We start from the raw sequence: 23286 nt of genomic DNA, 5'->3' as shown, positions 1-23286 counted from the left end.
ACAACTTATTTTCATACTGCCTTAAAGTTCATTTTATATACTGATTGACTTCTATATTCTTGTTCTCCTTTTAGGGTCTTAACATTTCAGTAGATAGATGTGCTCTCTACTGACCCTTGTTGAGAAAATTGGGAGGCAGGGTTACACCACTTCACTCCACATGACTGGGCAGACAATCTTGGGCAGAAAGGTCTCACCTCTAGTTCAAGACCTCCTCTATTAGGGAAGCATCACATTTAAACTGTTACCTTCCAGATATGTTTTCAACGTTAGGTGCAGGTGAAATATTGCTCATTTCATTTAGTTTTCTAAAGTACCTCATAGTTTGATACTTTCCCCTGGAGCATCATTTGGATTAGAATAGCCAAATATGGAAGCAGGCTAAGTGTCCATGCGTAAAGAAGATGTGGTGTATATATACACACACAGTGGAATATTACTCAAAAATAATGAAATCTTGTCATTTGAGACAACATGGATGGACCTAGAGCATATTATGCTAAAAGAAATAAGTCCGACAGAGCAAGACAAATACTACATGACTTTACTTACCTAACAAAACAAATGCACAAACAGTACACGACAGACAGTTTCATAGACATAGAGAACAAACTGGTGATTTCCAGAGAAGAAGGTGTGGGGTAAAGGGCAAAAAAGGTGAAGGTGAATAAAAGGTACAAAATTCTAGTTATAAAGTAAAAAAGTCATAGGGATATGATGTACAGCATAAGGAAGATATTCAATAATATAATAACCTTGTATGATGACAGAATGTTACTACATATAGTGTGGTGATTACCTTGTGAGGTATATTAATATTGAATAACTACTGGTATGTTGTACACTTGAAACTAATACAATACTGTATATTAACGGTATTTTAATAAAAAAAAAGAAAACAGTGATAAAAGGGTATGTTTATATTCTTTATTTTTTCTTGGCTAACTATAGGGGAATGTTTTTAATTCCTAGGTTTTTGTTTGTTGTTGTTTTTTTAGTGAAGGGGAGAGAGAAAGGGACAGACAGGACAGATAGACAGGAAGGGAGAAAGATGAGAAGCATCAACTCATAGTTGTGTCAGTTTAGTTGTTCATTGATTGCTTTCTCATATATGCCTTGACTGGGGAGCTACAGCTGAGCCAGTGACCCCCTGCTCAAGCCAGCAACTCTGGGCCTAAGCAGTGACCTTTGGGCTTAAGCCAGTAACCATAGGGTCATGTCTATGATCCCACGCTCAAGCTGGCAACCCCCGTGCTCAAGCTGGTGAGCCCGCACTGAAGCCAGTGACCTCAGGGCTTCGAGCCTGACTCCTCAATGTCCCAGGTTGACGCTCTGTCCATTGTGCCACCTCCTGGTCAGGCCCTAAGTATTTTCTTAGCTGGTCCTGCTGTATTTCTGTGTGTAAGAGAGTGATTTGTTCATCACTCACTCAACATGTATCCTAAGATGCCCAGACTGCGGTACCCTTTGTATCCTGATTGGATTAGCTGGAGAAGCTCTTAGTCTCTTCTCTGAGTCTCAGGACCAGCCTGGATTACTGGAGTGTGTCACAGTCAGCCAGGTTTCAGAAAAGAGCTTAGGGAGTTATGTACGTTGGTTCTTAAATCAGTGCTTGTTTTCCAGCCAATTTTGAGCTTGTTCAACTGCAAGAAAAACTGAGGGAGACAGAAGAAGCCATGGAAAAACTAATCAATAGAGTGGGACCTAATGGTGAAAGGTAGGTTTTCGGGACTCAGACTATATACTTCCCATTTAGAGAATTCAAATTTTTGCTGTTCTTTGATTTCTGGGCCACTTACTTTTATTTTATATAATTGCCAATTTATTTGTCGTTTGCATATTACTTTTCATGTAACATTTCTATCTTCATGCTGTCAAGCAATCTCAGTTTTCAAGAGCATATGTTGTCCAGTGTTATGCACATTATTGTCAATGAGTAAATTTGTGAGCAAGTCCTTCAGGGTGAAATACCTAGGTTTTAAAGAAGATAATTTCCTTGCTGTCTAAAAAAAAGGCATAATTTTAAATAAGACAGGTTATTAAATATTGTGCTTTCTATTTAAGACAAAACGAGAGAATAGAGCAAGTGTGATCAGATTAGGCACTTGTGGTTTGTCTTGACTGTGCCAGAACAGAACTAGACATGCAAAGTAGGTGTCAAGGAGCTAGCCTAGCCACTTGGGCTGCCCCACTAGGAAGACTCGCTCCTCTTGCCACAGGGTTGGCTGTGCATCTGAGAAGGTAGCTGATAGAAGTGGGCAACACTAAGAACACATGAATGTGGGAAGGCCCGGAAGGTGAAACTAGAATGTGAGGTTGAGAACAAAGGGATTCTATTTAAGCAAGGCCTTAAGACAAGAACTGAGGAAGAACAAGGGTGAGAGGCAAAATCCTGCACAAAGGAATGTGTTGGCAGGTCCCTCTGTATAGCTCTGCGGGCTCACCGTGGAGTCTCGGCCCCAGAAAACTGCTGCTGTACCTGGGCCTCTTCTGTTTGCCATCCTTGGTAGCACGAGAGCCCCGCGCCCCATACTCTGCGCCCTGGCCCCAGCCTTGCCTATCTTTGACTGGGCAGGAGAAGAATGAACATCTTAAGATTTCATTTTCTTGTCTTGGCTTTTCCCTGCAATGTCTGCAATGCTGCTGAAAAGACATTTATGAGGATGAACCTTGCCTATATGGACCCAAGAGCCTTGACCTTCTTTTGTCTAGAAAGAGAGTGACTTTCTGGAATGTTTCCCAAAGCAGTATAGATATGTGTGCATATCTCTACATGAATGTACTGTGTGAGTGTATAATAATACTTGATATTTATTGAGCACTGACTGAGGAATAAGCACTGAGCTAGATGCTTTTTATATGTTAGCTAGTGTATAAGAATTTGTATGAATGTGACTAAGCCATTTTGTGCAACTATACTTTTCTGATCTTTTCTGCCCTTACTCTGTTCCACTCACAGTCTGGATGGGGAACTCCCAGGTTTTTATTGACCCTCATGTCTCAAAAAATATCTGTACTCTGGTTCTTGTCCATTGGAAGCTCCAGGTCACAGCTAAAAGCAACGGAAGCCGTGAAAGAATACCTACAGGCAGGGCCTCCACCTGGGAGATCAGCCCGTGGGCCTCGGATAAGAAACCACATGAAGATATTTTCTCACTGTTACTCCTATTAGACTCCCTGAGCTCAAACCAACCCCACCACCCCACCCATGTGCATCATCCAGCCATTGCCCAGGCCAGGGACACACTACTGTAACCCTAACTGTTGTCTGGCCTCTTTGTGCTAGATTATTACTCTGTTTTATGTGCAGAAGCAAAGGACTTACCGCCAACCTGCACCTGGAGTTGTGCCATCTCATTGTTTCTGGGCCCACAGGTCCTAGCTCAAAACATTTGCTTACAAGATGCGGGAGTGTGGACCCCTTCCAGCCTGCCGTGTAGTGACAGTTGTATAAAACGTCTTCCACAATCCTGCTCAGGAATGGGGGAACAGATCCCTTTCCTCCAGAAAGAGTAGCTTGTGGCTCTCTCTCCCAAACCTCTTTTCCCAGATTATAAAGATGTGACTCTCTCTGATACTCCCTTATCCAATACCTTTTATCCTTACAGGTAGGTTCTGTGGGACTTCAACCCTGAAAATGCAAGGGCCACATAGCCCCATGCTTTTCATTGTTTCCTTTTGGTACTTACATCCTCTAATTTCAGTTTCTGTGGCATTTGTTCTACCATGAGTCTGTGCTTGTATGAATATTGGAAGATCCCAAAATACTCTAGTGTTTTAATCTAGTTAGATCAAGATTTTATCAAGATTTTTGGGGGCCAAGAAGAGGATTTAAGACCAAGAAGATGTGTTCATTTTCAGCTTTCAAAGTATTTTTAAATAATAACCATTCAATATTATTAAGATTTTGCTTAAAATTTCAGAAATACACAGTTTCTGAAACTTTATCTTATTGCTTATATAAGGATCAAAATGTGGGAAAGGTTTTAAAAACTATCTCATAAATCTTTCAGACAGCTTTTACTTGTTGATATATATGTCTGTCTACGTGTTTAAATAATGAAGCCTCCTGAAGGCTTGGGTTGCACCATGTTATGTCTGATATTAGGCACAATATGCAGCCCAAGGACACAGAGACTTGATCTAAGAATCAGAGTTGAGATGTCCTCACTTCTGTTCTTATGATTAGCAAAATTTCCTTTCTAACGCTGCATGTCCAGGTTGTAATTATTCACCCCGAAGAAGCATGGCATGGCCCAAAGGGAAAAGTGAAATGCAGACTTTGGCCGCAGGCAGCCCTAGCAGGCATGTTGAGCATGCCTGTGGAACTATAGATTTCTAGCATATATTGCTGGAGTATAAACTCTTTGAGAACAGTATTAGTCAGTTTTGTTCACTGTGTTCACATCATAGGTACTAAGTAAACACTGTTGGAAAAGAATAGATACTCACTTTTGATACAGGCAATTTGTACACGTATTATGGTAGAAGAGCAAATCATGGCCATTCCCTATTGAGAGTCTTCATTTCCTGACTTAGGGTGGACATTTCTTATAGATACCTATCCTTCTCCCCATCAAATAACTGTCTCTTGAATGAATGAATGAATGAATGAATGAATGAATGAATGAATATCCAAAGTGGAACTCATCATCTGCCCCCACTAAACTTACTCTACCTTTACTCTTCCCCATCTCAGCACATGGCTTCACTATCTGCTTAGCAGAAATTAGATGTCATCCTTGATTCACCTTTTCCTTCACTTCCTGTGTCTCATTGGTCACCATGTCTTGTCATTTTTTCCTAATTAATAAGTCTATCTCCCTGCAAAAGACTCTAAGCTCTAAATAGGGCAGAAATTAACCTTCTTATTCCCAGAGCCTAGCACAGGCCCATAGTGGGCTCTGAGAGGTATTCATTGAAACGGAAGAAAGAACACGTGAATGAATGAATACCTTTACTTTTTGTGTGTGTGTGTGTGTATTTTTCTGAAGCTGGAAACGGGGAGGCAGTCAGACAGACTCCCGCATGCGCCCGACCGGGATCCACCCGGCACGCCCACCAGGGGGCGATGCTCTGCCCATCTGGGGCATCGCTCTGTCGCGACCAGAGCCACTCTAGAGCCTGGGGCAGAGGCCAAGGAGCCATCCCCAGCACCCGGGCCATCTTTTGCTCCAATGGAGCCTCGGCTGCGGGAGGGGAAGAGAGAGACAGAGAGGAAGGAGGGGGGGAGGGGGGGAGAGGGGGAGAAGCAGATGGGCGCGTCTCCTGTGTGCCCTGGCCGGGAATTGAACCTGGGACTCCTGCACACCAGGCCGACGCTCTACCACTGAGCCAACCGGCCAGGGCCAGTACCTTTAATTTTGACATTGGTCAGAACTATCTCATGTGGTTTCTTTTGCTCTTATTTTGCCTCCCTTCAATTGACTTTCTGCTTTTCAGACAGATGGATTATATCTTCTGTTTTACTCAGGCCTGGGTAGTGTGGCCTTGCATACCTCTATTGCTGTATCTTTCTCCATTCCTCTCTCTGTAGTCCAGCCGCACTGACTGCTTATTCCTCTGAAATACCTGTGCACTTTTGCTTCTAGGACTTTGCATGTACTTTTTTCATTTGCTTGAATGTCTCTCCACGCCCACCCCACCCCACCTTCCACACACTTACTTTAACTCTTGCTTGTCTCATAGGTCTCAACCTAGACAACATTTTCTCTGAGAGTCCTTTCCTGGACTGAAAACTTGGTTAGATATTCCTCCAGGGTGCCCCCTGCCACCTAGGTTTGCCTGATATTGTAAGCATCATGTTACTTTCTGATCTTCTGTTAACATTTGTTTTCCCTAATGCCCTGTAACCTTCTTGAGGATTCTTCATTGTTCAAATTTGTATTTCTTGATGGTGCATTGACAATGTCAGGACATGTTGAAAGAATGAATGAAGTAGATCTAAAGAAAGTACTTTAAAGCAAGCTTTTTCAGCAATAATAATATCTTTTTTGTTACCTATTTTGATTTTTGATTTGTTCTTTGCAATACTATATGGTTGTCGGCCCTGGCCGGTTGGCTCAGCGGTAGAGAGTCGGCCTGGCGTGCGGGGGACCCGGGTTCGATTCCCGGCCAGGGCACATAGGAGAAGCGCCCATTTGCTTCTCCACCCCCCCTTCCTCTCTGTCTCTCTCTTCCCCTCCCGCAGCCAAGGCTCCATTGGAGCAAAGATGGCCCAGGCGCTGGGGATGGCTCCTTGGCCTCTGCCCCAGGCGCTAGAGTGGCTCTGGTCGTGGCAGAGCGATGCCCCGGAGGGGCAGAGCATCGCCCCCTGGTGGACAGAGCTTCGCCCCCTGATGGGCATGCCGGGTGGATCCCGGTCGGGTGCATGCGGGAGTCTGTCTGTCTCTCCCCGTTTCCAGCTTCAGAAAAATACAAAAAAAAAAAAAAAAAGAAAAGAAAAAGAAAAAAAAATAGTATATGGTTGTCAATGGAATTATTATTTCTCTATAAGGAACTGCATCTCAGAGGTAAAGTGTGCTCTAGGAATGTGTAACTAGTTTTCAGTGGCTGCTGGAGCAATTTATAACAAACTTAATGGCTTCAAACAACACACGTGCATTATCTTATAGTTCTGTGGATTAGAAGTTCTCACTGGGCTGAAATCAAGGTGTTGGCCAGATTGTACACCCTTCTGAAGGCTCTGGGGGAATATATGCTTCCTTATCTTTTTCATATTTTAGAAGCTGCCCACATTTCTTGGCTCATGGGCCCTTCCCTCCATGTTCGAAGCCAGCAATAGTGGGTGAGACCTTTTCACATCACTGACCTATTGTAAGAGTCTGGAGTAAGGACTCATAATTACATTGTGCCCTCCCAGATAATCCAGGATAATATCTCTATTTCAAATTCATCTAATTAACAGCTTTGATTCCATCTGCAAGCTTCTCCTGTCTGTTTCTTTTTTTTTTTTTTTTTTTTTTTTAATTTTTCCAAAGCTGGAAACGGGGAGGCAGTCAGACAGACTCCCGCATGCGCCCTACCGGGATCCACCCGGCACGCCCACCAGGGGGCGACGCTCTGCCCACCAGGGGGCGATTCTTTGCCCCTCTGGGACGTCGCTCTGTTGCGTCCAGAGCCACTCTAGCGCCTGAGGCAGAGGCCACAGAGCCATCCCCAGCGCCCGGGCCATCTTTGCTCCAATGGAGCCTTGGCTGCGGGAGAGGAAGAGAGAGACAGAGAGGAAGGAGAGGGGGAGGGGTGGAGAAGCAGATGGGCGCCTCTCTTGTGTGCCCTGGCCGGGAATTGAACCCGGGACTCCTGCACGCCAGGCCGACGCTCTACCGCTGAGCCAACTGGCCAGGGCCTCCTGTCTGTTTCTGCTTCTGTTAGCTGTCTCTCTTTTAATTAAGGTTCTGATTTTCCATGAGTTAAGAAACAGAAAAGCCAGACTGTTTCATTCAATAAAAATCAGACTACATTGAGTTCAGTCCAGAGAAGTAACATTTGCTGCCAGAGAGCAAGAGCTTTATGACAAACATACAGGTTTTTTTGGGGTGGGGGTGACCTAGCTACCCCAGAAGCCCCACAAAGTGGGTCATTGTAAGAATTAGGGGTTATGCAGAGCAGATGAGCAGTTGTGGTGAGTCAGGGCTCCTGCACTGATGGGCAGAGTAGAGCTGTGAGGCCCAATAAGTGTAGGAGCTTAGCGGAGTGTAGAACCGACGGGTCACTTCACTCAGTTCATGGCTGAGAGGCCAGTTACGTGGAAGAAGTGGAGCTCTTCCCCCCATCAAGGGCTGCAGAAATGCGGCGCGTTTATTTTTCTCAGTTTCTGTCTTAATGCTGGACAGAGAAACACCCTCGTCTTTCTCCCTGTTGGTCATTAAGGTAAAGTTTGTGAAGCTAAGTATAAAAAGGAAGGCCATCTGATTAGAAATATAGATGGCCCCTCCACTGGAGACTGATTCGGAATGTGTCATTTTTCCTTCTTGAGTGTTACATTGATTCAGAATGTTTGGGGTTTTTCAGAGAAGACTAAGTAGCTTCTACTAAATCTTGCCACTAGATGAAACTGGTGGCAAAGCAGACAGTTCTCAGTCTTCTATGGGCCTTGTCCGCCTGTGAGCGTGATGCCGTGCTTCCTTCTCAAAAAAGTCACCCTGTCTCCTTGAGCTTCATTTGTGCAGACACTTGTCCAGAGCCGCCCAGCTACGCTGGGACTCAAACCCAGGTTTTCTCCACCGTGGAGCTTGAGCACTGTGCTTAGAATTGCACTGAGTGATTTCAGAAGTCAGGAGACTTTAGTTTTCGTTCAAGTGCTCACATTAATTAGCAACAGGAATGTATAATTTCCCCCCAGAGGGTCTGTCTCCCCATTTTCTGTGGCCTAATGATTGCTTGCTTAGTGTGATTCAGCTCTGGAATTTTAGGGTGTACCTCTATCTCTGCACAAGTATGTGCAGCCAGGTGATTGTGGGGCTGGCCGAGCAGCACATCCCTCCCGAGTTGAGGCTCACGGCCCAGCAGGTTTTATTCTCATGACCTTGCTTCAGACAGAAGTGGCTTGCAGTAAATGCAGTAACATTAAGGAACACTGAAACGACCCGGAGCTCAGAGAGCAGGGGCAGTGAGGGACACTGAAGAATACCGAGCCAAGCTGAGCCAGCGGCGTCTGCTCCCAGTACTGGGGGACCTTGGGCAATCACTTGATCTGTTCTGGGCCTTAGCAGTCCCATTTGTAAAATCAGAACAGTGACCTAACTAATGTCTAGTTACTAACTATGCTGTTCTAGAATCAATTCCTAGAATAACTCTCTGCTGCTGTTGAACTTCCTGTTCTAGGATCCAGACAGATCATAGTGATGTTTATTATGTTCATTGCCAAGGAGTATTCACCACTAAATGGCTGGATTATTTGATATTTCTAAGCAGAGCACAGACTGTGACTTCTGACCAAGAAAAACGGTTGCTGCATCAGCTCCGAGAAATCACCAGGGTCATGAAAGAAGGAAAATTCACTGACAGACCCAGTCCCGAGAAGGAAGCTGAGGAGGCCCCTTACATGGAGGACTGGGAAGGTAAACTCTGTCATCTTGTTTCTTTGTTAGCTATCAGCCCAGAAAAGAGAGCTTATACATTTTTTTTAAGTCAGCTTTATTACTGAAATATAATGTATATACAATAAAATGCCATCAATTTTAAGTATATGGGTGGATGAGTTTCAACAGATGTGTTGAGTTGTGTAGTCATAGAACGTGTCTATCGTCTCAGAAAGTTCCCTCCCCCTTTGAAGCTAGGTCCCTCTTTCCCCTGGTGGCAACAACTGAACGGCCTCTCTCCCTGTCGTTTTCACCTTGTCTATATAAATGGATCATACCGTATGTGTTTTATTTGTTTGTTTCTGGCTTCTTTGATTTAGCTTAATGCTCTTGAGTTTTGTTTACTGAGTATATTAGCATTTTATTTTTTACTGCTGAGTCATATTTTGTTGTATATATACTATAACTTGTTTCTCCATTTGCTAGTGTGGGAACATTTTGGTTGTTTCCAGCTTCGAGCTGAGCTGTTATGAATCAGGCTGCAATGAACTTTTGCATACAAGTCTTTGGATATATATATTTCTAGTTCCTTGTAGCAATGAGATTTCTGCGTTTTATGGTAAGTGTATGTTTAACTTTATTAGAAACAGTCAACTGGCTTTTCAAAGTGGCTCTGTCATTTTGCCTTCCCACTGGTAATGTATGGGAACTGGAATTACACGTCCTTGGTAACACTTGGTATTGTCAGTCTTTTGAAGGTCAGCCATTCCAATGAGTGTATAGTTGTATCTCAATTGTTACTTTAATTTGCATTTCCCCAGTGACTGATAATGTTGAACATATCTTTGTGTGCTTATTTGCCATTTATTTTCCTCTCCCTTCTCAAAAATATGAGGGACATTTGTAACAGCTTCTAAACAGTCTTGTCTGCTTATCTTTTCATCTGTGTCATTTCTTGGTGTGTTTCTAGTAATTTTTTTTCTTTTCTTATGAGCCCTAATTTCCTGTCCTGTCTGCCTGCGTGCCTGGTAAATTTTAAATCGTTTAAAATGGGTGTTGCAAATTTTAAATCGTTGGATGCTGGATTCTGTTTTAGTGCTTTAAACAGTGTTGGACTTCTTTCTGGCATACTGTTAAATGACCAGGAATCACTTTGTTCCCTTGGAGGCTTGTTTACAAGATTTGTTAGAGTGGGTCCAGAGTAGCCTCTACTCTATGGCTGATGTCAGAGCCCCTAGTAAGGCTGTCCTCTTGCAGGACTCTGCCTAATTAATACCCCACAAGGTCTTCCCACTCTGGCCAGTAACAGCTGCTCCTAGCTGTGTGTAAGCTCCGGGAATTTTTAGACCTAGTGCTTTCAGTAATTCTTTTCTTATCCTTAGTAGTTCTTTCTCATACACGCATAGGTCTGACCTCAGCTAAAAACAAGGAAGCGTTCTCTCTGAAGATCTCTGGAGCTCTTTCTCAATGAAGCTCCTTTTTTTCCAGCGTTCTTTCCTGTAAATTCTGGCTGCCCTGGCCTCCCTGAACTCTGATCTGTGTTCCGAACTCAGTGAGACCAGGGGACTGTTTCCCTTTCCTCAGGATCATGCCGCCTGCCTGTTCTGTAGTTAGTACCTGAGAACCGGCACTTCCTCTGCTTTTGGTTTTCTAGTTGTTCGGTGGGAGGAGTCCCCATGCTTCCGTCCTTGCCAGAGCAGAAGTAAGACACTACATAGTTAAGAGCAGAAAGATTCCAGATATGCTAAATAGTTAAGGATGCAGAAGAGGAACCTCAGAAACTAGAAAAAATAGTTGCATATATGTAACTGGCTCTTTAGCAGCACAGAATTTTTTGAGTGTAAAAGCAATGTGAGATCCACTCGAAAACTCTCAGAAAACAGGACTAGAGGGGAATTTCCTCAACTTGATCAAGAGAAGCTACAAAAATTTACAACTAACATCTTGTTGAATGATGAAAGATGAATGTTTTCCCCCTAGGTTGGGAACAGGCCAGGATGACTTTTCTTATTCGGCACAGTGCTGGAAGTTCCAAGCAGTGTAGTAAGATAAGTAAAAGGGAAGAAAAGACATACAGATTAAAGAGGAAGAAATAAAACTGTCCTATATGCAGATTCCATGATTGCTTATATAATAAACTCCGAGGAATCTATTAAAAAATCCTAGAACTGCCTGACCAGGCGGGGGTGCAGTGGATAGAGCATCAGATTGGGATTCAGAGGACCCAGGGTTTGAAATCCCGAGGTCACCAGCTTGAGCACTGACTCATCAGCTTGAGTGTGGGCTCACCAGCTCAAGCATGGGGTCGCTGGCTTAAGTGTGGGATCATAGACATGACTCCATGGTCACTGGCTTGAGCCTGGGTGTTGCTGGCTTGAAGCCCAAGGCCACTGGCTTGGGCCCAGGATCACTGGCTTGAGTGGAGGGGGGGGGTTACTTGCTCTGCTGTAGCCCCCCAGTCAAGGCACATATGGGAAAGTAATCAATGAACAACTATGGAGCCACAACAAAGAATTGATACTTCTCATCTCTCTCCCTTCCTGTCTGTCTGTCCCTATCAGTCCCTCTCTCTGTCTCTCTGTCTCTGTCACAAAAAAAAAAAAAAGAAATCCTAGAACTTATAAGTGAATGCAGCAAGGTCATAGAATACAAGATAAACATAGAAAAGTCAATTGTATTTCTGTATATCAGCAATGAATATGTTGACATAAAAAATAATTTTTAATCATTCAAAGAAAGAGGAAGACTTAGGTGTAAATTTAACAAAACCTGGGCAGTACTTCAGCTGAAAACTGGACAACTCTGATGAAAGAAATCAAAGGTCTAACTAGAGAGACACATGATGTTCATAGATTGGAAGACTCAAGTTAGTACAAATGTCAGTTCTTCCTGAATTGACAAATAGGTTTAACACTATTCCTTGGCAAGAGTTTGTATAGATACAGCAAAGATTATTCTAAAATGGGTCATGGAGAGGCAGAGGAAATAAGAATAGACAATTTTTAAAAAGAAAAAATGGGAGGAATCAGTGTACCTGATTCCAAGACTTATTATATAGCTACAGTAATCAAGACCTTGTGGCTTGGGTATAGAAATAGACACGCAGATAAAAGGAACAGTACAGAGAACCCAGAAATAGACCCACACAAATATGCACAACTGATTTAAAGGTGCAAAAGCAATTCAGTGGAGAGAGAGCTTTTTAAACAAATGTTGCTGGAGCAATTAGATGTCCATAGCAAAAAAATTTTAAAAATAAAAAAATAAACCTCAACCTAAGTTCTACATGTTATAGAAAAAAATAACTAAAAAAAATATATCATGTGGACATAAATGAAAATTGTAAAACTATAAACCTTTTAGAAAAAAATGGAAAATCCTTGGGATCTAGCATTAGACAAAGAGTTCCTGGACTTGACATCAGAAGCACAGTTCATAAAAAGAAAAGTAGATAAACTGAGCTTAGCAGAACTAAAAACTTTTGTCTTTAAGACCTGTAAGACAAGCTACACAGTGGGAGAAGATATCTGCAAATCATATATCCAACAAAGGTCTTAATATCTAGAATGTATACTACTCACAAAAATGAGGAGATAATTTCAAAATGAATATGAAGCAATAAAAAAAGCATTTGATTTTTTTTATTAAACAACATCAGAAAAGCAAATGACAAGTCAAAGAAAGTTGTTCCATTATGCAAATGAGATACAAAACCAACTTTTATTTCATTGGTGAAAATGCACTATACAAAAGGCTGAAATATCTGCACATTCCCTGATCCCCTAATTTTTGTGAGCAGTGTATAAAGAACTTTCAGAACTCAACAGTAAAAAATAAACAAACATCTAATTAGGAAATGGGCAAAAGATATAAGCATATGTTTCACCAAAGAGGATACACAAATAGCAAATAAGCACATGAAATGTTCCACATCTTAGCTACTAAGGAAATGCAAATTAAAAACACAATGAGATACCAGTACACACCTATTGAAATGACTAAAACAAAACAAAACAAAAGCAGTAGCACCAAATGCTGGTGAGGATGTGGAGAAAATAGATTTACTCTTACATTGCTGGTATAGGTAGTATACCCACTCTAGAAAAGTTTGGCAGTTTCTCAAAAAACTAAACAGGTGAATACAATATAACCTGGTAATTGCAGTCCTGGGCATTTTTCCAGAGAAATGAAGACGTTGTACGTGACTATTTATAGCAGCTTTATTTGTGGTAGCCCCAAACTGGAAACAGCTCAGATATCCTCCAACAGGTGAAGGATAAAGCTTTTTACAAAAACTATGGTGTATTGATACTATGGCCATATACTCAGCCATAGAAAGTAGTAGACTATTAAGGTATTCAACAACCTGGATGAATTTCCAGGTAATAATGCTGAGTGAAAAAAGCTAATTCCAAAAGTTTAGACATTGTGTGACTCTATATATCTAACATTCTTGAAATGGCAAAATTATAGAAATGGAGAACAGGATAGTAGTCGCCAGAGGTTAAGGAGGGAATGGGGGTAGGAAGAAGTAGATGTGGCCATAAAAGCAACATAAGGGATCCTTGTGTTGATAGAAATATTCTGTATATTGACTCTATTTGGGATAGTGTATTATAGATTTGGAAGATGTTGCCATTGGGAGAAACTGGGTAAAGGGCACATGGGTTTCTGTATAATTTCTTATAATTATCTCAAAATAAAAAGGTTAATTTTTAAAAAGCAATGGAAGAAAATATATGGGAAAGTATAGCTTGAATACTTAACAGTTTTATCTTTTGTAATTCAGAGAACACTAGATCAGAGAATACTGCAAAGTTTAAAAGCTTATACTAACCTGTAAAAATATTTGTAACAAATATGACTGGAAAGAAATTCTTTAATATATAAAAAGTTCTCTAACTAATTTAGAAATCAGTGATAGCTTCCTATACAAGCAGTACACAAAAAAATGCAGCTGGCTACAAAATATATGAAAAAGTATTTCAGTAATCTCCAGTAATCAAGGAAATGAAAACTGTAATCTCTTTTTCCTCCAAATTGCAGATGTTCATTATATAACCCTGTTCCCAAATAAGGTAAAATCCATATCTGTTTACTTTCTACCTACCTCTTAGGTATTGTGGAATTTTAGCTACAAATGATGTTAACTTTTAAAGATACTAGCCTTTTCAGATTTAACAATGACATTACATTTCTGACCATATTTCCAATAGTTATTTTATATTAATAATTCTTACTGACTCATTGTTTGCTACTTTCGTGTATACAGTATCTTTTGTGAATTAATTAAATTTTTTATTATTATTAAGTGAGAGGCAGGAAGGCAGAGAGACAGACTCCCGCATGCGCCCCAATTGGGATCCACCCAGCAAGCTCCCTACCAGGCGATACTCTGCCCATCTGGCCCATTGCTTCATTGCTGGGCAACCAAGCTATTTTAGTGCCTGAGGCGAGGCCATGGAGCCATTCTCAGTGCCCAGGCCAACTTGTTCAAACCAATCAAACCATGGTTGTGGGAAAGGAAGAGAGAGAGAGAGAGAAGGGGGAAGGAGAGGAATGGAGAAGCAGATGGTCATTCTCCTGTGTGCCCTGACCAGGAATTGAACCTGGTACTTCCATACACTGGGCCGATGCTCTACCACTGAGCCAACTGGCCAGGGCCTGTGAATTAAAATTTTTTATTATTTTTTGTATTTGTCCGAATACCTTCTTAAGTACCTCCCCTACCCCCCATATAGAGTGCTGTTCTTTCTGCATACTTGGATATCTATACATATCATTTTTTACCTTTATACAAATAATTGGCCAGATATAAAATTATACGATTGTGCCATTTTCCCTTATGGGCCTGAAAATATCACTTCATTCTCTGTATTCATTTGATGTTGAAAATCAGACATCTTATCTCAGTCTGATTCTTTTTCTCTGTGGGCAGCCTGTTTTTAGTTACCTAGTTTGTTTTCTCTCTGGAAATTTGTATTCCCTTTATACTTACACATTTGAATTTGGGCAGGTCCATTGGCATATGTCTGAATATATATGAATGTGTGGATTTTTTCTTTTCTTTTTTTTTTGGTGATGTCAGTAAATAGGAAGACGGAATATGGGCAAGACTGATCCAGTTGGAATTCTGAAGAGGTGGTCGGGATGGCATCAGTTTAGTTTATTCTTGAATATGGAGTAAGATTGTGGTTCAGTTTTATTTTTGGCATATATTGTTTTTTTTAAGAGCACTTTTGAAGAGAATGGCATTGATGCTGTGTGTATTTTCAACTCTTCTGTCAGAGATTAGTTGACCTTATGAGTGAGGGTTTATTTCTGGGAATACTATTCTGTTTGAGTCATGTGTTTATCATTTATTATTATTTTTTTTAGAAATAAAATTTAATGGGGTGATATTGATCAACAAGAGTACATTGGTTTCAGGTGAACATCTCATAGCATTTGAACTGTTGATTGTGTTGTGTGCCCATCACCCAAATGGATTTTTCCTAATATTTTTTACATAGCATTTAGTGAGTTTTTTCCTTTCTTAAGACTTGAGTCGTTCTTCAGCTAAAGAATATTTTCTTTTATAAGTTCTTTGTTAGTTGATTCCGTTTAACCTCATCTGCCTTCTCATTCTAGAATTCTGGTAATTCTGAGGTTGGATATTCTAGATCAGTCTTCCATTTTTCTCATAATTTCTATTTCTTTGTCATTTTAATCTTTGTCCTAGGAGAATTCCTCAACTTGTACGTCTAATATACTAATTTTTAGCCACGCCCATTTCAGTCTATTTTCCTCCTCTTTTAAGTTGAAATGTTTTTGTAATTATGCCTTTGATTGATAGCTCTTATTTCTCCTTGCTCCCTTTTTTATATTGAAGGCCAGAGTTGGTGTTATCAGTACATTACCCTTCTGAATATTACTGGGAATATCAGTTTAAGGTTGACTGACGTTAACTGCTATTTCCTGCATTCACTGTTTTGTTTTGTTTTTTAGGGGCTCTTTACATGGTTTACTTTGTTTGGTTCCGCTGTGTTCAACTGCTGATTTCCCGTAGGACCAGCAGTTTTGTGTTGCTTGCTCATGTTTTTAATGAAGTTCTTGAGTAACCTGTAACGTTGGCTGATAGAGGCCACCTCAGCAGTTGTGTGAGTCACTGTTCGGTTGTCTTCAGCAGGCCTCCCCCTCTTAAACCAAAACAGATAGCCATGGAAGTCCCAAGGTAAGCGTTGTTCCTGGTGTAGGAAGAAGACAGGAACATGCCAGAAAATGGACTTTTTCAGTGGCTGGGAGCTAATTAGCAAGTAAGCTTCCTCAGCCTCTGCCGTGGACCAAGGAGGTGGTGAGGTTCTGAGGAGCCGAACTCCATTTTGCCAAGCATTCCGTCCACAGGCAGGTGAGCCTGGAGGTCAAGGCTGCGCTGGCAAGATTCTTACAGAGTACCGTCAGTGATGGTGAGGGTGTGATAAGATGGGTCATTTCTTTATGTCCCTGATAGAACTAAAAATTTATACCATTCTTCTGGGAAGTAATTTGGCAGAGTGTAAAAAAAGGCGGCTTTTAAAATGTCCGTTCCCTTTGGCCTAGCTTTAATATATCTAGAAGTGTATCTTAAGGAAATAGGCAAGTAGACAGGGATTTATATTCAGAGATCTTAACTGCTATGTTATAAGGGAAAACTGGAAAAACTAAATGTCTTATAGAAGAGGCAGGGCAAATCAGATCAGTTATGTAGCCTGTGTGATGAGATATTTGCAGCCAACTTTAAAATGCCTAATGACATAAAGAAATGCGTGTGATATAATGTTGAAAGGAAAAAATCAGGGTCTTAACATTTTATATATAGTATGATCCTTCTTTATTAATATATATATATAATATATACATACATACATACTTATAATAAAAAGCCAGAAGTAATACAACAAATTATTATCAGTGGTGGGATTCCAGATGATTAGTGTTTCCTTTCCAAAACTTGTATTTTTCAAATTATCCAGTGGGTCTGATTTTTTTTTTTTTTAATTTTTTTTAAATTCATTTTAGAGAGGAAAGGGAGAGACAGAGGAGAGACAGAAAGGGGGGAGGAGCTGGAAGCATCAACTCCCACAAGCGCCTTGACCAGGCAAGCCCAGGGTTTCGAACCAGCGACCTCAGCATTTCCAGGTCAATGCTTTATCCACTGTGCCACCACAGGTCAGGCTGATTTTTATAATCAGAAAAAAAAGTGAATGTTGTAAAAAAAAAAAAAAAAAAAAGCCTCTCTATATACTCTGAATTGCACCAAAAGGAGCCTCTGCTTTTCAGAATTTGCAGGCAAAAAGTGATTTACATTAGAGTTGAATTTGCTGATTATCACAATGTGCAGATGGAGTCTGAATCCTCCACTGTCCGCACCGTGCAGGTGCCGGCACGAGCTCGAGCGCGGCCCATCTGCTGCTGCTCTGCGCATTCGGCCGACACAGATTTATTTCATTTCATTCTTGAATTTGGCAACATCTTCTCTTTTCTCATTATCGTAGCTGGAATTCGGTACCAGCATTCCTCACTTTGTTTACCAGTTTGTTATTTTCTTTTGTTCCGTTTTGTGAAGATGAGGAAGCCAACAATGGGAATTCTGTCTTCAGAAAACACAGCCCTTGTCCTTCGGGATCTTGGGCACGTCTGACTGAAGCCTCTCTATTTCTGACACTTGCAAGCCATTTCAGCGGTTTTGATTAGTGGGAAGCCTTCGCGGTGTATTTTTCAAAGAGCTTAGCGTTCCTTCCCCCTACCCCACCCCTTACTCCCCAGGAAGATTTGGAAATGGTCCCAAATAGAAATTATAAATGTTAGCCTTGAGCTATGTTCTCTCCATCTGGTGTTCATAGTACTTTTTTTTTTTTTTAACTGAAGGCTCATGTTGTTTGTTTAATCTTCATCACTACTGCAGAAGCTGGAGGTGTGAGACTTCCACTCTGCCCCAAGCACACTGCACTAAGAAGGGATTTTCCTCTGAATGGGTTTGTATTTCAGAGAGCATTGGGCTAGTCAGCCAGACCCCTAAGAATTTCGTAGTGAAACTTCAGAGCTGTTAGTCATCTGCGAGATTTCTTGAATGGATTTGTTGGGACGGTAGGCCAGCTTCCCGAGAAGCCTCTTGGAGCCTGACACTGTATTTGGAAGAGACGGTCTTTGTAAGACTTTGTGCTGCTTTTCTCTCTAGGTTACCCTGAAGAGACTTATCCAATTTATGACCTTTCAGATCACATCAAGCATAGGCAAGAAACAATCCTGGTGGATTACCCGGACCCAAAAGAGCCCTCTGCAGAAGAACTAGCGGAAAGGATGGGGGTGCTAGAAGAGTCTGATCGTTTGGGCTGGGAAGTGCCTGCTGGCCCCAGAGCCCAGGAAGATCACTCTCTTCCCTCCTGTGACCCAGAGCCAGAGACATGTCCCTGCTGCCTTCCTGAGGAAGAGGATCCTGCTGTCCTGGCAGAGAATTATGGGTTCACTGCAGACACTGAGCAAGAGGAAACCACCAACAGTGTGCGGCCCCAGGACTTCAGAGATGAAGGGGTGGGCATCAGCGCCCACAGAGCATGTCCAGGTGGCACGTTAAGGAAGCGGAACCCCCAGGGTTTAGAGTGAAAACAGCCGCTTTGGGGAAGCATCCGTTCGCTAGTCCCAAGGTGACCTGTGTCTCCTCTCGGAGTTCATCCTTGGCCCTACGCCCTGCACTTCATTCTCTGTGTTTAAAGATCATAGCTCATCAGGTCATGACCACGGATGTCTTGTATCCTTCCTGGTGCTCACACACCTGTCACCTTGTGAAACATCATTGAGATTCATAGGAACACAAGACGGCTTCACTCTTCCTCTTCCTGCCTTTCCTCCATCAGAGAATTTATCCACTGAGTAATTATGGCTAATCTATCATAATTACAGATGGGACCACTCAAGGGCAGAGGTCTGACTCTTCATGCTAAGAATAACAGGTGGTTTACCTGTGAATAAGCAGCAGCGCACACATGATGAGGACCTAAGGCTGCAAGAGTGAAGATTACAGAGTCCAAGATGCCTTATTTTCTGGGCGTTGAACAGGTTAGTGGTGCCCTGGGGGATGATGGGGCCAGAGCAGGGCAGGACTCTGCGATCAGACCCTCCTCACAGCAAGGGTCAACAACTCACAGTGACCTGCACACAAGCTCAGAGGCCTGTTGGGGACTGTTTTGCTCTGATGTTGCCTGGATCTCTAGCTTCCTTTTTGTTCTGCTTACAAGAACTGCCAAACCCAGAAGCACCTGTGTATCTCTGGACTTCAGTGGCCAGAGAAAGTTTTAGGTAAAGACTTTAGTCCATGTCCTGCAGAGCCAAGGTTTGAGGCTGCAGGAAAGCCTGCCCAAGGGGAGTGGTCCCACCGTGAGGTGCTCAGAAGAGCCAGTGATGAGGAGTGAACCCATCACTTACGGAGAGTCCTTGCCTTGGACCTGGTTCTGAATGTTGTGCCCTCTGTGGGAAATTTGTTTTCACAACCACGTGGACTGAGACAGAAATGACGAGGACCAAGCATGCAGAAAGAGTGCCAGCCGCGCAGGGCAGGCGCGGAGTGTGTCTGCTGCGGAGAAACAGGGTAGCGGCCCCGGGGGAGGAGAGCACTGGGTTCAGAGCTGGGAAAGGAGGGAGGAGGTTAGGGCTGGGAGGAATTTGACCAGACTACAGGCCTGACCCCCAAGCTGCCGTCTGTCTTCTTGAGGTGAGATGGCACCATGTATTCTGTCCAGTAAGGATGAGTGAGTCCAATTTACATGTAACACCTGAGAGTTTTCAGAGGGCACATTCCTGAGGACATTCCCAGTCATGAAATGTGGAAGACTTGAAAATGAGGAAATTATGTAAAGGTAGATAAGACTTGAATAATTCATTGTTCTTGGCACAGGATGCTAGGAAAGTACTTTAAATCACACATATGAGCATACAGAGTTCTGTCAGGGGCATGGTATTAAGATAATTTCAGTTCCTGCTGGACATTTCTTGTTAATGAACTAGAGAGAAGTCACCGAAGACTGAGCCTAAAGGAAGTATATTGCATCTATCTTAATGTGGAACACCTGATTCACTTGTAACAAATGCAGTTTAAAATGTACTGAAACAATCTAAAGGTAATGCAATGTAATGCTAAAGATAAAAAATAATGTAGGTCTCTTGACTGTTTTGATAAATTGTTTTTCATGTTATTTCCCTTCATTCACAATGAGAGGTTGACCTACAAGGAGAGTCCTGGGTCCCTGTTTCAAATTTCTTTTCTGCCTTAGGATATAATTCCTTGATTAAAGAGACAGGTTTTCTCCTGGCTTATCCAATCATTTATTCATTCAGCAGCTCAGAGCTAGGCAGTAGGAACAGGAAGTTCAATTCCTGCCTTTTAAAAACTCAGTTTAATGTGGGAGCCTTACCCAATTAATTTTTTTAATGAACTATAAACTATAAAAGGGTTCAAGTCCGTGAATTCTGCATTTGTGAGTCCATCCCCATCTGTCCTGACAGTCAAGTCCTGTCAGCACGGTAAATCCTCTGAGTCCTGGCTGCCTCATCTCTAACGCAAGGGGTGCAAGTCCAGGCCCACAGGGTGGTTATGAGGAGCAGAGGACATCATCAGTGCCGCTAGAAGAGCACTGGTTCTGTCTCATACATGATAACCACTTGGTACATGTTTTACAGCTAAGGCTTCATGCTACAATTGAGATGCAGACCCAAATCTACAGGAAAACAAAGAAAGATCATTTCTGCCAAAGTACTTCCAAGAAACTTCAGAAAAGTGGATGGATCTTTATTTTATTTTAAATTTATTTTTTAAGAGAGGTAAGAGAGAGACAGGAACACTGAGCTGCTCCTGTGTGTGCCCCGACGGGAACCACACCAGAGCCCTCCGCGCTCCAGGGCGAGGCTCCCAGCAGTCGGGCTGTCTGGCCAGGGCTTAATGTTTTTTAATTGATTTTTTTTTTAAGACAGACAGAAAAAGGGAGAGGGAAGGGGGAACGGATGTATTCATTTGTTGTTCCTCGGTCGTGCATTCATTCTTCAGTTGCTTCCCGTGTGCGCCCTGACCGGGAATCAAACCCACAACCTTGTTGTTTCGGGATGACACTCTTAACCGACTGAGCTAACCGGCCAGGGCCGAGGTGGAGCCTGAGTCATGCTGAGGACATCCCCAGGTGGGCAGGGCAGCGAAGACATTCTTGCAGAAAAAGTGCTGGAGAAGGCAGTGGGGAGCATGGGTGCTCAGATATGGTGATGAGGCTGCTGTGTAAGCTGTTACACAACCAAGTCTATTTTTGAAGGTTAATCTTTGGGGGAAACTGGCTTATGGAAGTATTAATAGTTCCTGCCAGAGTATTAAGACTTCATGATGGCTCTTGCTGCCCTAGCCCTTGGCTGTTTATGTAGCAGATACATATTTACATATTTTATTTCAGAAATTTTATTTACTGTTCAATCATTTCAGATTATACAGTCCTTTTTGGCATTTTCTAGAATGATTTTACCCTTCAGGGATGACAACTACATGTGACCATACAACCCAGGATGAGCAGGATCACGGAGCTGGTTTTTATGATGAGGTCTGATCTCTCTCTCCTTCTCTCTCAGAACTGGTGTGGGCTGGGATCTCGCTGTCCCCTGTACTAGGTCTGCAGTGGCCTCTGGGCACTGTGGCAGTCACGCCTCTGGGTGCAGACAGCGGGCCTAGGAAACAGCTTGTCATATGGGACCGTGCTTGGTGAATGAGGCGGGTGACCCAGCCAGGAGATGCTCTTTCCTGGGTGTAACAGGAGGAACAAGGAAAGTACCCCTTAGATTCGAGACTCAGGATGTGTGAGCCCCACAAGCTTGGCTAGGGAGCTGTGTTGAGTGGAGGCACATGTGGCCTCTAGGAAAGATGGTCTAGGAGAACCGCACTCTGCTCCCTCTATGGCTTGAATGAGCAAACACTCCGGGTCCAAAATGGGATACTTGGGAAAAGGGAGCTTGAACAGTTATGCCAGGCCTGACCTGTGGTGGCGCAGTGCATCGAGCATGGACCTGGAACGCTGAGGTCGCCGGCTTGAAACCCTGGGCTTGCCCGGTCAAGGCAACTACAGGGAGTGGATGCTTTCCACTCCCCCCTTCTCCTCTCTCTAAAATCAGTAAAATCTAAAAATAAAAAACCAATTATGCCTGGATAACAGATATGAACCACGATTGTCCTAGACATATGGTCACCTGGTCCGTGGTATTTAAAAGGTTTGTCCTTAACCTGTCCACTAGACAATAAAAACCTCTTTTCTTTTACATCATACCCTGCATGTGCTGTTTCCCACAGAGGCATGGCTAAGGAGCATGTCCACACTTTAGGCAGGACATGCTCTTGGCTACATAAAAACTCCAAATCAGGGGTGATAAACCAGTCTTCCTAATTGCCACATTCTTAAATTCCCTCTCAACCTAGACTGTATTCCAAAGGAAAATCTAGCACTTCACCATTCAGCAGTATTGAGAAAACACCTGAAGTATCCATGCCTTTTCCTTGACCATATATATTTGTGTGTGTGTGTGTGTGTGTGTGTGTGTGTATAATTTTTAGGAGAGGAGGGCAGATAATGAGGCAGACTCCCGCATGCACCCTGACCAGGATCCACCTGGCAACCCCACTGGGGCTGAAGCTCGAATACTGAGCTATTTTTAGTGCCTGAAGCTGATGTGCTCCAACAGAGCTATTCTCAGCACCCGAGGACAATGCTTGAACCAACTGAGCCACTGGCTGTGGGAGAAAAAGAGGGACGTCCATGTTAGGTCAGCACTCTATCCACTGAGCCACCGGCCAGGGCCTCCTTGGCCATTTTCATAAAAATCTTTCTAAAATGCACCTAACCTTTTCTCACTTTTTAAGTAATACATACAAATAGGACAAACTTCTTTTTCTTAAGAGTATTCCTTCTCTGAGCACCAATTTCCTCATCTCTGAATTTAGTATACCCACCTTGTAAGGCTAGCAGGATGAAAGGAAATACGGTTTATAGTGTCCGTCCCAGGATGTAGCATGCTGTGGGTGCTCATGACAGCATCGCCAGTCATCCAGTCCTGTGCTGCTGGGCTGTTAGACCAGACACCCTCCAAGTCTGCGGGTGACTTTGGCTGTGACCTCCCCCCTTAGGATCACAGTTAATGTCCACTTCAGCTTCCAGCCACAACTGCAGCCTCCTATACCCTTGGCTTCGGCCCTGCCCCAGGCGGAAACAAGAGCATGCCTGACGCC

The 23286-nt window shown here is 42.8% G+C and overlaps 1 protein-coding gene across 4 annotated transcripts in view; it reads left to right on the top strand.

Moving 5' to 3' along the window:
- The window catches only part of RIC3 (RIC3 acetylcholine receptor chaperone), a 51003-nt gene extending 30788 nt beyond the window's left edge, over positions 1 to 20215 (top strand). Inside the window, exons 4-6 of one of the 4 annotated variants that reach the window (XM_066250886.1) lie at positions 1624 to 1717; positions 8917 to 9062; positions 18220 to 20215. In XM_066250886.1, the coding sequence (XP_066106983.1) occupies positions 1624 to 1717; positions 8917 to 9062; positions 18220 to 18644 (665 nt within the window). In that variant the 3' untranslated portion in view covers positions 18645 to 20215. Of the gene's footprint in view, positions 1 to 1623; positions 1718 to 8913; positions 9063 to 9535; positions 9718 to 18219 lie in introns of those variants that run through there. The other 3 variants (XM_066250887.1, XM_066250885.1, XM_066250888.1) reach the window with 3 other exon arrangements.
- The last annotated feature ends 3071 nt before the right edge of the window (positions 20216 to 23286 follow it).

The sequence above is a fragment of the Saccopteryx bilineata genome, chromosome 1 (genome assembly GCF_036850765.1).
Source record: "Saccopteryx bilineata isolate mSacBil1 chromosome 1, mSacBil1_pri_phased_curated, whole genome shotgun sequence".
NCBI classification, from domain to species: domain Eukaryota; kingdom Metazoa; phylum Chordata; class Mammalia; order Chiroptera; family Emballonuridae; genus Saccopteryx; species Saccopteryx bilineata.
This window is presented reverse-complemented; position numbering and strand designations above follow the sequence as displayed.